Source organism: Nomascus leucogenys, unplaced genomic scaffold (assembly GCF_006542625.1).
Source record: "Nomascus leucogenys isolate Asia unplaced genomic scaffold, Asia_NLE_v1 000959F_65900_qpd_obj, whole genome shotgun sequence".
Classification (NCBI taxonomy): domain Eukaryota; kingdom Metazoa; phylum Chordata; class Mammalia; order Primates; family Hylobatidae; genus Nomascus; species Nomascus leucogenys.
The window spans coordinates 1-16,362 of record NW_022096565.1 but is presented as its reverse complement, the minus strand read 5'-3'; the positions used below and the strand labels follow the sequence as shown (position 1 = coordinate 16,362).

The 16,362-nt window shown below is 54.3% G+C and overlaps 1 protein-coding gene across 1 annotated transcript; it reads right to left on the bottom strand.

Moving 5' to 3' along the window:
• Positions 1 to 9,219: 9,219 nt before the first annotated feature.
• Positions 9,220 to 16,012, bottom strand: LOC105740496 (mucin-4-like; the record flags this gene model as incomplete). The annotated part of the gene is made up of 6 exons (XM_030808782.1): positions 9,220 to 9,795; positions 11,295 to 11,457; positions 13,505 to 13,776; positions 13,871 to 13,935; positions 15,033 to 15,106; positions 15,799 to 16,012. Coding segments are annotated over 6 exons (993 nt in total), but the record flags the coding sequence as incomplete, so codon positions are not given.
• Positions 16,013 to 16,362: the final 350 nt, after the last annotated feature.

Below are 16,362 nucleotides of genomic sequence, written 5' to 3'. Positions count from 1 at the left end.
CTACACTAGAGGTGCATACAGGGAGTGGTGCTGGCTTCTTGAGAGAAACTAGAGAGATGGGGGGCTGGGGAAATGGGGGGCTGGGCAGCCCTAGGAGCAGGACCAACCAGGATGGAGGCGCTTTGACCCCTAGCTTTGTTTGATTTGGAGCTTGATTTACTGGAGGGGAAGTTTGCTCTAAATCAGTTGTTTGCATCTATTGACCAATAAAATCTAGTTAGTCCTGATGCTTCCTGAAGCAGGGCCCCTGGATTTGGTGTTGCTTTTTTGTACCTCAGATTTTTTTTTTTTTTTTTTTTTTTGAGACAAGGTCTGGCTCTATTGCCCAGGCAGGAGTGCAGTGGTGTATCTCTACTCAGTGCAACCTCCACCTCCCAGGCTTAAGCGATCCTCCCACTTCGGCCTCCCGAATAGCTGGGATTACAGGTGCGTGCCACCATGCTCTGCTAATTTTTGTGTTTTTTTTTTTTTTGTAGAGACAGGGTTTTGCCATGTTGCCCAGGCTGGTCCTGAACTTGGGAGCTCAAATGATTTGCCCTCTCAGCCTCCAAAGTGCTGTGATTACAGGCATGAGTCACCACATTCAGTCTGTGCCTTAGACTTTAGAGTGGGAAAACTGGATTTGAATCCTGGCTTCAGTACTACCAGCTGTATGGCGCTGAACAAGTCGCTTGGCCATGTAGAACTTCAGTTCTGCCACGTGTAAAATGGGGATATTATGTGTCTCCTTGGGTTGTTGTGGGGTTGGATGAGAAGAATGCGAAGTGCAGGGCCTTGCACAGTTGGGCTCTGTGAGTCTTAGCAATGGCCATGACTGAGGCAGCGTGAGGGAGACTGGGAGAAAACCTCCTGTTTCCTTCTCCCAAATCTGTTGTCTTCCCCACTTTCTTCCCTGAAGCCGGGCGAAAGGGGGGTGTTCCTGGCCCAGCCTCCTGGCTCCCTGGGTAAGGGCTGCCATTACTTGCAGTGTTAGACAATTTAGTAGAAAGTTGCCCCGCCCACCTCGCAGGCAAGGCACCGCCACCCAAACCCACCCAGACTGGGCCTCGTGTAGGTTTCCGGAAGCCACCCCTTTCTCATTGCCCTACTGCGCTCTGGCCAAGGCCCCGGGACCCACTGCTGGACAGTGTGAGTGCAGAGAGACCAGCCCTACGCAGTACGTAGATCTTGCCATCTACCGCGAATTGTTTTGTTATTACGCCCATTTTCTAGGTGAGGGACAGTAACAAGGGCTGAGTGGCCCTGAGTCCTTGGGCTCCAAGCGCCCGCTGCCCACTCCGTTTGGGCTGGGACATGGGTCTGTGGGCTGGGACTGGGCCTGCAGGATGCCCCGCCGCTGGGAATCAGAGCGCTGGGTTTTCTCCCTCTGGGGTGGGGCGGGGGGTGGGGCAGGGAGGAGACGGCTCAAGTGCAGGAATGATGAAGGTCCGCTTGTCTGGGGCTGTTTCTGCCCAAGTCCTCATCAGGAATTGTCAGGCCTGAGACAAACCCTCCCTCCTTCAGGAGTCCTCCGTTGGCCCCGGGGAAAGAGAGGTGATGGTCCGAGTTTCTGGGCCTTTGGGGTGCCACGGTGAGATTAGGACTAGAACCCCAGCCTCACTGGCGTGACCCCAGAAACCTTCCAGTCCAACCTCCTCACTTCAACTGAGGTTGAAGCAACTGAGACCGGGTGGAAGTGACTTTTACACTCGCACAGTGCAACGGTAGCTACTCGGCATGAGAGACTCGTTCCGGCGCTCCTCCACGGCGCCCCTCGACTCGGCGGTTACTTCTTCACCCTGGGCGCCACCGTTCCTGGGCACCGCAGGACGGCGCAGGCCGGGCCTGGGGGAGTGGGGGAAAGCGGGGTAGGGCCCCGGAGGCTGGGGGAGGAGCGGGGGCAGGAGCGATGAGCCGGGCCCTTTAAGAGGGCGGGCCGACCCCCCGCCTCCCAACCCGGGGCGACGCAGGCGCAGGCGCAGGCGGGTTCGGAGCGCTCGGCAGGAGGGACAGCGGGCGGGCGCTCACCTGCGGGGGCCGGCGCGGGGCGGGGGCCCGGCGGGCCGACGTTGACGCCCGGAGGCGAGGGCGGGGAGGCGGGCGCGGGACTCGGGGGCGGCCCGGGGCGGGAGGGGAGGGGGAGGGCCGGGGCGGGCGGGCGGTGTGAGCGGGCGCCGAGGGCAGCACCATCTGGAGGGGTGGGAGCGCGCGGCCTCTGGGGGGCAAGCGAGTGCGCTGGGCCGAGCCGGTCGGGGGCCCCCGGCGGGGCGCGCAGGAGGAGCGCAGCGGGCTGAGCCCTGCGCTGCCGGAGCAGCAACCGCAGCGCGTAGGGGTTCTCAGCTGGGGCCCGCAGCAGCTCCGCGGGCTGAAGCACGGCGTGGAGGAGCGGGCGGGGTGGGCCCGGCGGTGCAGGAGGAGGGCGGGGTGGGCCCGGGGCTGCAGGAGCGCGGCGGCCGCGGCCACGAGCCCAGCCGGGGGGTGGTGTGGGGGCCGCCGGACGGCGCGGAGTGGGGGCGCCCGCTGCGGTGGACTGGCTCGGCGGGCTGGCCTGTGGCGCAGGAGGAGGGGCTGGGGCCCCGCGGGCAGCACCAGGAGAAGGGGGAGGCAGCCCCGCAGTGCAGGAGCGCGGCGAGGCCCGGGGGGTGCAGGAGCGCGGGGAGGGGAGCCCGCGGAGGCTGCTGCAGCAGCCCGAGCCGGCGTCCGAGTCCGGGGAAGGCCCCCGCGAGCGCAGGGAGGGGCCAGAAAGTTCCGGTGAACTGGGGGAGCGGCCGTGGGAGAGCGTCGGGCGGGAGGCGGTGGTCCTGGGAGCGGCCCCGGCGCCCCGAAGCCGCCCCGAGCTGGTGGGGAGGGCCCGGCCGGTGGGGCCCCGGGGGCCTGCGGGGGAGGGGCGCCTGGGGGTGCAAGAGGCGAATTGGCTGCCCGGGGTGCAGGAGGGACAGGTGGTGCGGGCTGTCCAGGAAACCTACCTGAACGGGAAGGAGCCCCAGGAGGGAGAGGGACCTGGCGAGGGGCTCAGGCCCCGGAGGCGCCGGCGGAGGAGGAGGTGGTGACTGGCAGGCCGCCGCCCGGGCCCCACCGTCCCTCCGGGGCTGAAGGGAACGCAGGATGTAGGGGCGTGGGGAGTCGGGCGCAGAAGACTGCGGGGAACCGGTGAGCTCTGGGAGCTACTGCCTGAGGGCAGGCCGCGGCCCGCGGGAACCTCTTCTATCTCAGCCTGGGCGTCGCTGAAGCTGTGTCTGCGGGGAGGCAGCGGAAGGCAGCAGGTAAGGAAGCCCAGTCCTGTTAGCTGGAGTTGGTGTGCTTGGAAGCGAGAGGCTGCAGGTCCCTGGCGAGAGGGTAGTCTCCACACTGCCCTCGTTCTCTCGGCCTTTTCATCCCTGGAGGGAGGAAGCAGTGCAGTTTTCAGCTGCAAGGCAGGACCTCTCTCCTCCCAGTACTGTGTATGGTAATTGGAGTGATAGGGCATCTTGGAGTCTAGGCAGCAGGCGGACGTCTGGGTGGCTGCCAGGTCTGTGCAGAGGGAAGAGAGGGGTAGCCCCAGGGAGGAGCTGCAGGACGGTCACCCCTCCACCTGCCCTCCGATGGCAGTAGGGGTGCCTCCATGCCATATGCTCTGCATGGTGCAGTCAACACACGAATCCTCAAAACACGTTCCACAGAAGGGAAGAGGGCAGCGTGGGATTAACAGAACCTTATCTTGTAGCCCTGTTGGTCACGTGAGCTGAGATGTGAGTGTGATAGCTAGTGGCTTGGGTACGGCACGAGCCTGACCCGCTCCTGCCACGCCATCCTGTCACAGCTGATTTACCCTGAGGGCCCAGAGCCAAGGATGATTAGTGGGCGGAAGGAGGGAGAGCAACTGGTGAGCCCTCCCATCTCTGAGTGGGACTTCACGACCCCAGCGTGAGAGGGGCGGGAGAGGAGGGTGCACCTGCACCCCAGGGCTCTGGGCTGCCTCTGTGGCCCCACCCTGGGGAGGTTTGCAGATGGGCCGCTGTGGTATCATGGGCTCTGCACCTGTCAGGACGGGAGCTCCTAGCGCAGTCTAGAGGTAGGGCTTGTAGGGGCCAAGGGTGGGGGCTGTATTTGGCTTGTTGACTCCCTCGTGGCCTCGTGCCCCCGGGGGGGCTTGGCGGGCTGCTTGTGGGCCTTACTCTCCTAGAGCTGTTCGCCTCTTACCTGGCACTGTCAGGTTCTTGCTTCCCCTGCCCCTGGGTGGAGATGGGTGCCGGGTTGCTGCTTGCCCAGGGCCTGAGCTAGAGGACCCCTCTCTGCCCCAGCCCGAGGTGTGGCTCTGAGTCAGATGGTCCCAGGCCCCTGTCCCGAACCAGACTGGGTGCTCTCCTGTGGGGGCAGAGGGAGTGGTGCTGGAGGTAGCAGCTGCTGGAGGAGCCGGTTAGCCTGCTCCTCATACAAACTCAAACCCGCCTGTCAGCTTCGTCCCATGCCTGTCGCGCTGCCACCCAAACACTCATGCACCGGAAGTTCAGCTGCTGTGCCCACGGTGCCTGACGCTTCTGGAATGGCCAGAGTGGCTGTCACTGTCTGGCTTCAGTGGAGAGAACTGTTTTAAACACATACACGCAGTCTTCACCTACTTAGGTCGGCGTTTTTGAACTTGTGGTAGATGAATGGGAGAAAGGCCTTGGCATCACACAGATTGCTTTTGGTCTGGTTACATCGCTTACGAGCTGTGTAACTTCCTTGGGCAACATAATGTCTTTAGGTTTCAGTTTCCTGGTGTCTGCAGTGGGCCAGGGCTTCCCCTGCAGTGTCGTGAGTGAAGAAACCTCAGGCCCTTTGGAGCCTGGTGCCCACCTCCCCGGAGCCCCGGCAGACATCGGGGAGGAAGTGCAGACTGTTCCCTCTGGCCCCTGAGCCCGAGATTAGGCCCCACCTTGTGCTTCGTCTAGAAGATGCAGTTTCTTTTTGTTTGTTTGTTTTAAATAACAGTTTCATTGAGATATAATGACGTATGGTAAACTGAGCATATTTAAAACATACAACTTAATAAGTTGTGGCCTATGTATATACCTGTGAAACCACCCCCACCCTCGAGATAGTGAACATCCCCCTTATTCCCCTGTCCCCAAAAGTTTTCTTGTGGAACCCCTCCATTCCCCGCTCCTCTGCCATCCCCTACCCCAGGTAACAGGCTGGTCTACTTTCTGTCACTGTATCTGAGTTTGCAGCATTTACTGTAAACAGAATCGCGTCTTTCATTCAACAGAAGTATTTTGGAGTTTGTCCAGTGGCTGTACCTATCAACAGTCATTGCAGACGTGTGCCAAAGTCTGTTTATCCATTAACCTGTTGATGGGTTTTCCGAGAAAGCTGCTGTGAACGTGTTTGTTAGTCTTTGTGTGGATGTGTGCTTTTATTTATCTGAAGTAAATCCTAGGACTGGAATGGCTGGGTCATGTGGTAGGTATACATTTAACTTTTAAGAAACTGCCAGATTGTTTTCCAAAGTGGTTGTACATTTTATGTACTCACCCACTGTGTATCAGAGTTCTGGTTTGTCCACGTCTTTGATATGTCCACATCTCGATGTGGTCAGTCTCTAATTTTAGACATTCTCATATCTGTAGTATCTCATTATGATTTTAATTTGTATTTCCTTAATGACTCATGTTGTTGGGCATCTTCTGTGCTCATTTACCATATGTATGTCTTCGGTGACGTGTCTGTTCAGATTGTTTGCCCACTTTTAATTATGTGGGGTTTTTTCATGTTGAGTTCTGAAGAGTTCTTGATATATTGTGGATATAAGACTTTTATCAGGCATGTGATTTACAAATCTTTTCTTCCAGCATGTGGCTTTGTATTTTGATCCCTTAACAATGTCTTCTAAAAAAATTCTCACGATCAGTAGTGCAAAATGGTGTGTTTTTGAAGAGAAGTTTTAAATTTTGATTAATTTACTAATTTGTTACTTTGTGTATTGCATTTTTGATGTCATGTCCAAGAAATCTTTGCCTGACCCAATGTCCCAACAGTTTTGCCCTGTGTTTTGTTGTAGACATTTTATAGTTTGGGGCTTTACATTGAGATCTAGGATTCACTTGGGGTTAATTTTTGTATGTGGTGCAAGGTATGAATCAATGTCCCGTTTTTTTGCATGTAGAGATCTAATTGATCTAGTAGCACAAGTTATTAAAAAGATGTATCTCTCTACTGAATTGCCTTTGAATCTTTGTCAAAAATCAATTGCTGGCGGGGCACGGTGGCTCACGCCTCTAATCCCAGCGCTTTGGGAGGCTGAGGTGGGCAGATCAAGAGGTCAGGAGTTCAAGGCCAATCTGGTGAACATAGTGGAACCCTGTCTCTACTAAAAATACAAAAAGTTAGCCAGGTGTGGCGGGCACCTGTAATCCCAGCTGCTTGGGAGGCTGAGTCGGGAGAATCGCATGAACCCGGGAGGCGGAGGTTGCAGTGAGCCGAGGTTGCGCCACTGCACTCCAGCCCGGGCGACAGTGTGAGACTCCATCTCAAAAAGAAAAACAAAAAAAATCAGTTGTTTGTGTGTGTCTAATTCTGGATTCCGTTTTGTTCCATTGATCTATTTGTCTATCTTTATCCCAGTATCACACTATTTTGATTACTGTGGGTTTATAAACTATAGTAAGTCTTGAAATCAGGATAAGATCTCAAACTTGGTTTTGTCTTTTCAAAATTGCTTTAGCTATTCTGGGTTCTTTGTACTTCCATATACATTTTAGAATTAGTTTGTCAATTTCTACGAAAAAGCCTGCTGGGATTTTGATTGGGAGTATCATCAATTTGGGGAGAATCGATGGGTTAGCAATATTGAGCCTTCTGACCATGAACAGTGTGTATCTCTGTATTTATCTAGGCTTTGTTTACTGTCTCTCAGCAGTGTTTTGTAGTTTTTGGTATATCAGTCTTTTCCATCTTTTATTGAACATATCCTTAAATAGTACCTATTTTTATGCTGTTGTAAATGATACTGGTTTTTCCTGGTAGTATCGGTTTTTTATTTTTAAAAACTTTTAGTTGTGGTAAAATATACATAATATGTTACCATTTTAACCATCTGCAATGGTGGTAAATACATTCGCACTGTTGCACAGCCATCACCAGCATCCATCTCCAGGACTTTTCTCATCTTGTGAAACTGAAACTGCACCTGTTAAACAGTAACTTCCCATTCCCTCCTCTCTCAGCCCCCGAGAACCACCATTTTACCTTCGGACTCTGAATTTGGCTCCTGTAGGTGCCCCATAGAAGGAGAATTTTACAGTATTTGTTCTTTTGTGCCTGGCTTATTTCACCTCGGCGTAGTGTATTCAAGGTTCATTTACATTGCAGCCTATGTCAGAATTTTATTCTTTTTAAAGGGTAAATAATATTCTGTTGTATGAATATACCACTTTTTGTTTATCCATTCACTTGGATTGCTTTCACCTTTTTTTTTTTTTTAAGACAGGGTCTCACTCTGTCTCCCAGGCTGGAGAGCAGTGGTGTGATCACGGCTCACTGCAACCTCGACTTCCTGGGCTCAGGTGATCCTCCCACCTCAGCCTCCTGGGTAGCTGGGACTACAGGTGTGCACCACCATGCCTGGCAAATATTTTTTTTTTTTGGAATTTTCTGTAGAGACGGGATTTTGCCATGTTGCCCAGGCTGGTCTCCAACTCCTGGCCTCAAGGGGCTTTCACCTTTTGGCTATTGTCAGTAATGCTGTTATAAGATGGTACCGTTGCTTACACTTTACTTTCCAGTTGTTTGTTGCTAATATATGTAAATACTATTGATTTTTGTATTTTGAGCTTGAATCCTGCAGTCTTGCTAAATTGACTTATTAGTTCTAGTAAGCTTTTTTGTAACTTCCTTTGGAATTTCTACATAGAGCACCATGTCATCTGCTAATAAAGTTTTACTTCTTCCTTTCTGATCTTTATGCCTGTTATTTATTTTTCTTGCCTGATTGCACTGGCTGGATCCTCTGGTATAATGTTGTTGTTGTCGTTTTTGAGATGGAGTTTCACGCTTGTCGCCCAGGCTGGAGTGCAGTGGCACAATCTCGGCTCACCGCAACCTCCGCCTCCTGGGTTCAACAGATTCTCCTGCCTCAGCCTCCTGAGTAGCTGGGATTACAGGCGTGTGCCACCATGCCCAGTGAATTTTTGTATTTTAGTAGAGACAGGGTTTCACTATGTTGGCCAGGCTGGTTTCAAACTCCTGGCCTCAAGTGATCCACCGGCCTCGACCTCCCAAAGTGTTGGGATTACAGGCATGAGCCGCGGTGCCCAGCCAAAGATATTCCTTTGGGAGCTTCCTTCAACAGCACTTACCCACCCACAAGAATGAGCTTGAACACCTGCTTTGCACCATGTGACCTCCTTTCTGACCCCATGACTGCATTTTATTGGACCAGGCATAAACAACTGATGTAAATTGGACCAGTCACATTCTTTCTTCAGGGATTTGGGGTTTAGAACTAAGAGGCAGCTACCTAGTTTCTGCATAAAGTTGGAACTGAAATTTTCTAGACACAGGAATTGTGGACCAATTGTGTTGGAGTTATTACACCAGATAGGTGTAAAAGCCCCACCTGCTGAGAGGATTATGTGGAAGCTGATCAGGTTGCTGGGGACAAGTGGAGGCAGGGTAGAGGTGAAGGGCTGTGGGATGGAGAACCTCAGAAGACTCCATCTGGGGTCCGGGAAAGGACAGAGAAGGTATATTAGGGCTCGGGTCCTCCAGATCTAAGGGTGGGGTGGTGGCATGTTTCTTGAGCTGGTTCCTGGAAATGGAGCTGAAATGGTTTAATCCCTCTTCCATGAAACACAGGCGGTGGGGACAGCCACCAGACAGGAAAACACACTGTACATTAATCCTTTTACGACTTTTGTGAAATTGATGGACAGGCAGGCAGGGAGGGGTCCTGGGAGAGAGTCTGGGGCACTCCATCTTGGGGTATCTCTTTCGCTTTCATCCTTAGCGGGCGAAGCTTTGGCCTGCACTGGGGTGGGGGAAGAAGGTGATGTGGATTATGAAGCAAGGTTGGGGTGGAGCAACTGAGGGCTTCCAGCATGGGTGACCGGGCTGATTAGGACTGGATCCAGCTGCCCCTACTGCTCCACCGCCTGCCCAGCACTTAACCTCCACACTCGGTGCCCTCTGATGGTTGGGAGAAGCCTGTGCCCAGCCCTTCAGCCACCAGAAGAAAATCAGGAATGGAATTCCTGGTTTTGAAGACACAAAAAGTCAGAGAGACTTTAAATAGAGTTTAATTTGAAGTAAACCAGAGAGTTTTGTGTGCAGAAGCATTTTGCTTAACTTAGGGCCATCACCGCATTATGAACTCTTGTGTGTGTGTGTGTGTACGCACGCACGCGTGCACAGGCTAGTGTCCTGTGGGTGTGTCTGCGTGAGGACCCATCCATGCATGTTTGATCTTTATGGCCTCCCCCTGTGCACCTGTGCCTATGGGTCTTGTCTTGATTCCCAGTATTCATTCTCCTTGAAGAATCCTGACAGCCTGCAGTCACCTTCCCTTTTCCAGTCTCCCAAAAGCAATGGCGCCTTAAGTGTGTGGTGAGGATGAGGTGGGTCTTGAGGTAGCCTAGGCCACAGCTGCCCCTTCAAGGCAAGGCCTCAGCTAAGTCCAGGAAATAGGAGAACCTGGCCCTGGAGCAACCCCAGAAGCGCAGGACCACGAACGTCCCAACCGCCAGCAGCAAGAGGCCGCCTAGGACCCCAAAGAAGATGCCGAAGAACGCGTCGAGTTTCATGCTCAGGTGCTCACAGTGCTCGCCCCAGGCCGTGTAGATGGAGAAGGACACACAGCTGGGGACCAAGAGAGAGCGACAGGTGGTCAGAGGCGGGAGCTCAGCCTCCCAGCCCCTCCTCTTCTGCTGGGGAAGAAGAGGTTCTGTAGGAGAGGCTGGGCTCGGCCCACTCTCCAGAGAGACTGAGTCAGCCCTGAGGCTGTGCTGAAGTGAGACCACTGGGCAAAGGAGGCAGGTGTGGGCTTTAGAAACATGGGCCTGGGCCGGCGCGAGGGGGCTCAGCCTGTAATCCCAGCACATTGAGAGGCTGAGGTGGGCGGATCACTTGAGGTCAGGGGTTCGAGACCAGACTGGCCAACATGGTGAAACCCCCATCTCTACTAAAAATACAAAATTAGCCAGGCATGGTGGTGCGCACCTGTAGTCCCAGCTACTCAGGAGGCTGAGGCAGAATCGCTTGAACCTGGGAGGTGGAGGTTGCAGTGAGCCGAGATTGCAACACTGCACTCCAGCCTGGGGGACAGAGCAAGACTCCGTCTCAAAAAACAAAACAAAACAAAAAAACAAAAACCTGGTGTGAATTCAGCTGCACGTGCAGTCAGCTGCACCTGTGCAGCAGGGATGCGGGCCACAGCATCCCGGATGCGCAGTCACACCCCCGCCCCAGCCCCACCCCGCCCACCCCCTCCTTCGGCGGGATCTGGAACTGCAGCTGGCGGAGGGCTCCGAGACCAGGCCTGCCTGGGGCCGCGGCCTCCTGCGCGTTAACCAGCGGAGCCCCGGGGACTGCTGGTGAGGGCAGGAGCAAAGGCGCCTCGCTCGACTGAGGGGCAGGGCTGGCCTAGACACAGGACTGCAGGTTCTTTTCCCACAAGGAGGCAGCAGGGAAGCAGCAGCCAGATCAGGTGCGAGGGTTTGACTCTGGGCCCTGGCGCGGTGGCTCACGCCTGTAATCTCAGCACTTTGGGAGGCCAAGGTGGACGGATCACCTGGTGTCAAGAGTTCGAGACCAGCCTGACCAACATGGCGAAACCCCATCTCTACTAAAAATGCAAAAATCAGCTGGGCGTGGTGGTGCGTGCCTGTAGTCCCAACTACTTGGGAGGCTGAGGCAAGAGAATCGCTTGAACTCGGGAGAAGGACGTGGCAGTGAGCCGAGAACGCACCACTGCACTCCAGCCTGGGCGACAAATGACACTCCATCTCAAAACATAAAAATATAAAAAATGTTTGGCTTTGGAAACCACGCCCTGCTGCTTAACCTGCTGCATCCCAGGGCAGCTTCCTTGTCATCTCTAAGCTGCAGTTTTCTCATCTTCAAAATGGCTCTAATGCCCCTTGTGGCTCCTTTGGGTTTCAGAGTTTGTAATATAGCGCCTTTATTCTCCACACACAGCAGGCACTCACAACTCTCCTTTTCCACTGTCCCCTCTTCCCTGGTCTCTGATCTCTCTCTTTACAAAGGGAGCCATCCTAATTCCTGGACTCCTTGCAGTGTCTTGCCCAGCTTGGGTTCCCCAGCACTGTCATCCACCTCCTGGCCGCAGCCCTATGCACCTGCAGCGGGGCCCACTGGGCAGGTGCTGGCACTGGCCTCCATGGTCACAGTAGCCCCTACTGCACGGGGACACGCAGGTGAAGCCACTCTGGGGGCTGTAGACCAGGTCGTAGCCCTTGTAGCCATCGCATCTGAAGTAAGCCTTCAGCGTGCTCACGCTCACTGTCGGGAAGGACACAGATTAACACAGAAAGCAACTGATGAACACTAAATCAATACCTTTTCAGCCACGAATTCCTTTTCGGGTGTTTATCCTGAGAAATAAGAAGTGCACAGATACATATGCCCCTGGACATTCAGATCAGCGTGGTGGGTAATAGTAACAACATTTCAGAAGTGGGGTCTGGTTAAATAAACTACTGCACATCCTTACCAAGGGATGGTGGTTCCTATGGAAAAAGTTTCCTAGGGAAAAAGGTTCCTATGGAAAAAGGTTCCTAGGGAAAATGCTTTCCTGAAGAGCACATGCTTTGAAGGTGGCCAGACCTGGGTGGAAACTGAAACTCTGCTAGTAACTAGATGTGTAATTCAGGGAACACTCTTTCACTCTTTCAGCTTCAGTTTCCTTATCTTTAAAAGGAAATGATCATAGTAGCACTTATGCTGCTGTGAGATTTAAATGAGATAATGTGTCCACAGTACTCAGTACACTGCCTGACACACAGTAAGCACTCAAAAAATGGTAATGATTATTATAACGTATTTTAAAATATGATACTATATTCAAACATACCATTATAATATGTCAAATGGGAATATGGACACAATATATGAGACAACCTGTTCACAATTGTTGAACGAGCAGGTTATCCAACATTAGGAATGATTTGATCCTTCAATAAAAAATCGATGTGTGAAGGTTCCTAGGCATAAAAGAAAGTTCAGAAGGATATCTATGAAATATTGTTGTCTCTCTGGGGGTTGGGATTACAGGGTTTTTTTCCTTTTTTCTTTTTGTTAAGTTTGGTTTCCTAAAGTTTCTGCAATAAACATACGATGCTTGTATAATAAAAATTATAGGTTTTCCTTAATTGCATAGTCAGGGCTTGCCTCCCTGCGCCTCCTACCCCAACTCCCCAACATACAGTAGTTCTGAGGGATTTCACCCCCTGCTCCGGGAGAGAGCGGGCTTAGCCTGGATTCTGGGAGAAGCTCTTGCTTGGTCCCAGACCCAAGTAAAACAGCAGTTTCTGTTGTGTTTGGGGTGTGGCCACTGCCCTGCCCTATACAGAAAATAGGATGCATTATTCCTTTGTTTCTCTGCCAAGCTTGCCAACTTATTCCTGTTCTGGAAGAAACAGGGGCTGTCAGCACTGAAAGGGGGCTCAGAAATCCCATCTCATTTTCAGATGGGGGTGCTGAGGCCTGGCCTGGGGGAGGTGCTGGGGGGTGTTGAGGCCTGGCCTGGCCTGGGGGAGATGCTGGGGGGTGTTGAGGCCTGGCCTGGCCTGGGGAAGGTGCTTGGGGGGTGTTGAGGCCTGGCCTGGGGAAGGTGCTGGGGGGTGTTGAGGCCTGGCCTGGGGAAGGTGCTGGGGGGTGTTGAGGCCTGGCCTGGGGAAGGTGGGGGGGGGGGCTGGGGGGGGGGTGTTGAGGCCTGGCCTGGGGGAGGTGCTGGGGGGTGTTGAGGCCTGGCCTGGGGAGGTGCTGGGGGGTGTTGAGGCCTGGCCTGGCCTGGGGAAGGTGCTTGGGGGTGTTGAGGCCTGGCCTGGGGAAGGTGCTGGGGGGTGTTGAGGCCCAGCCTGGGGAAGGGGCTGGGGGCTATTGAGGCCTGTCCTGGCCTGGAGAAGGTGCTTGGGGGTGTTGAGGCCTGGCCTGGCCTGGGGAAGGGGCTTGCACAGGGTCACATCATTTCAGGGAGTAGTTGCCTCTGTCCCTGGCCAGTCTCCAGTCTCCAGCTTCATATCCTCCCGCTAGAGGGCAGAGACGATGGGGGTGTCACTGTGTATGTTTACGTGCAATGGCATTTTAAGAAAACTATTAGCAATTTTATGAAAATAAATTGCTGCTGTTTGATTAGCAGCCACAGTCAGCAAGGCCCTGGCTGGGTACTTGCTCTGTGAAGCTGTCTGCATGTGACTGCCTTAGCAGCGCTGGCTGCTCCTGCTCCTGAATCTAAAAAGCAGCTGGATAAAATGTTCACGTTTTCGCTCAAAACCAAACAGAAAAACTCAGTTAGCTTGTTTGTGTGGGCTGAAGCACCTCTGTTTACCCGCCCCCACAGTGACCCCCATACTGTCCCCGGAATGGACGGACTCACGGGCTGACACGTCGCGCACGTCTTCCCTGGAGATGGGCTGGAAGACCACGTCATTCCTGGGCTTCTCACTCCTCCGTGGAACATGGTATAAGAACGCCTCCACCACCGCGGCCAGCAGCTGGTTGCTCAGAAAGTCGATGACGGGGCCCTGAGGGCGGTACTGGAACTCTGAGATGACCATCCAGTGTTGAATGGGGCTTCCCGAGGCCGGTGCTGGGGAATCGCTGTGTGGGAGGGCGACAGTGAGGGGGCTGGGGGGCTGGGGGCGGGGGATGAGGAAGAGGATCTGGGGGCTCAGGGGGACACAGTCCCACTTACATTTGTTTCACTTGGCTGTTGCGGAGAAAGGCCCGCATGTCCAGGGTTCCCAGTCTGTATGCCACCTAGGCCAGAGGATGGGGGATGGGGGTGGGGGTGAGGCCCCATCCGGGGGGAGACCCCCTCCCACCTTGATGGGTGTATTCATCCCTGTTTCCTCCCGGAACGCAAGCCCTAGGACCCCAGCACCTTCCTCACCTGTCTCTGCACCCTCACACTCTAGCCTAGCTCAGTGACTGTCATGGGTCCTTGTTTCATAATGTTTGTTGAGAGTGAAGGGTTTTCCATTCTGTCCCCCTCCTTGGCCTCATATGACGAGCGGGGAATCTGACATGAATGGCCCCTACCTTGCCTCTGATGCATGACTCATGACCTCCTCCCCGTATATTGAACATGGGTTGTTTAGACCTAGGAGATGGTCAGGGGCTGGGGGTGTCAAGGTGACTTAGGTGGAGTCTAAACTCAAAGAGTGCATTGTCTGGCGCAGGTGACAAATGTCAACAGATTTTACCGTGTGGAGTGTGGAATGTGGAGTGCTAGGCTTGCAGTAGTAATAATAGCAGTCATGTTTGAATACTTGTGTGTCAGGCACTGGACTAAATGCTTGACACACGTTATCATTTAAATGGTGATACAGCCTGTTGACTCAGGTGCTATGATTGTCCCTGTGTTTACAGATGACCTGTTATATGATGTGTCTAGTTAGCACACTGCTCTAGTGAGGGGCAGAGCAGGGATTCTGATTCTGGGTGTGCAGGATTCTAGAGCCCCAACCACTCGGCAGTTGCGCCACTTTGCCTGTGACTGAGGTATGGCATGGCAGCCAAGAAGAGGGAGCTGCCAGTTCCCTCTTGGAAGTCAGGGAAGACTCCCTGGAGGTGAAATGTCCTTTAGTTTCTTTCAGATCATAACCAAGAAGCTTAGAGGTCTCAGCTGGGGTGACTTGGCATCCTGGCCTCTGCTTATGATGAGTCGAGGTTTCTGTCCTGGGCCTTCCTCACTTCCTAATGCCCTGCACCTCCCATGGGGCAAGAGGCTCCAGCCTCCTCTGGCAGTTGAATCCAGAGAGATGACAAGACGAAGGCCACACAGTGATGGTTCTGCCCTCGCCTGAACCCGCCAAGCATCCCCTCCCACCCAGAGCGCGGCCTGCAGCACTGACCGAGGCGTTGACCTCTGCCATGGAGGCATTTTCCTCTTCACTGAGCAAGAGCTGGATGACTCTTAAGGGAAGTTCTGGAGATGGGAGAAGCAAATGTGTCATCACCCCACGGTTTACCCAGACTTACCCAAAAAGTCTGTCGGGCCAGCCCAGGCCGACTGCTCCATTCCAGTGACAGAAGGTCACTGAAGAAACCGGGAGAAGTGGCCCTCACCCTACATTCCACAGTGACAGAAGGTCACTGAAGAAACCGGGAGAAGTGGCCCTCACCCTACATTCCACAGTGACAGAAGGTCGCTGAAGAAACCGGGAGAAGTGGCCCTCACCCTACATTCCACAGTGACAGAAGGTCGCTGAAGAAACCGGGAGAAGTGGCCCTCACCCTACATTCCACAGTGACAGAAGGTCGCTGAAGAAACCGGGAGAAGTGGCCCTCACCCTAGCGCTCACTCCACTATGCTCCGGACCTCCCCGACGCTCATCTCACTGAGCCAGCTGTGAGGTCTCTGCCTCCGTCCTTCCTCCATAGGCCACACAGGCCCATGGTCCTTGCCATGACAGCTTTCCTCGCCAGCTCCCATAGCCTGCACCTTACACCGTCCCAGAGAAATCTGGAGCTCTGTCCTGTGACCCCAGAGCTTCCTCATCTTCTCCAAAGGTGGGCGGAGCGCGGAGGCAAGAGGGTGGGGCCCGGGAGGAGTGCTGGGGTGAGAGGGCGGGGCCCAGGCGGGGTGCGCGGGTGAGAGGGGGGGGTCTCTGGCGGTACCTAGGTTGACAGTTGGACTGAAGTTGTTCCCAGCCAGGAAGCAGAGGCTGTCGGTGAAGGCCGGGGGACAGATGCACGTGGGCTGGCAGCCCAGAGTCTGGGAGATGTAGCAGTGGCCTTGATTGTAGCAGTAATTCATGGGGCAGGACTGGTTCCGACACAGGAAAGAGCTCCCCAGAGCTGCAGAGTGAGTAGGGAGGTCAGCAGCCGCGCGCTGGGGAGCAGAGGGACAGCCCAGCCCGTGGAAACGCGCTCCGGGACAGGCCTGCTTTCTTTCCCCCACTCAGAACCCCAAACCAGCCTTCCCTGCTTTTCCAGGCGTTTCTCTGCAGGGCAACCCCTTTCCCTGGCCAGGCAGGTATTCTTCCACTTCTGTGGAGGGACTGGAGTGTGTCTCAGACCCTCTGCTTCAGAAAGGACCCCGAAGGCTGGCAGAGGAGGGGCCCCCAGCTGGCTTTCCTCACGCCCTCCCCTCTCACGTCCATCTCCTTTTCTGCCTTTATAACAGCTGCGGTTCTACCCACTCTGGCCTCGGCTCTGAACGCAGTGATCTGTAGATTTTAT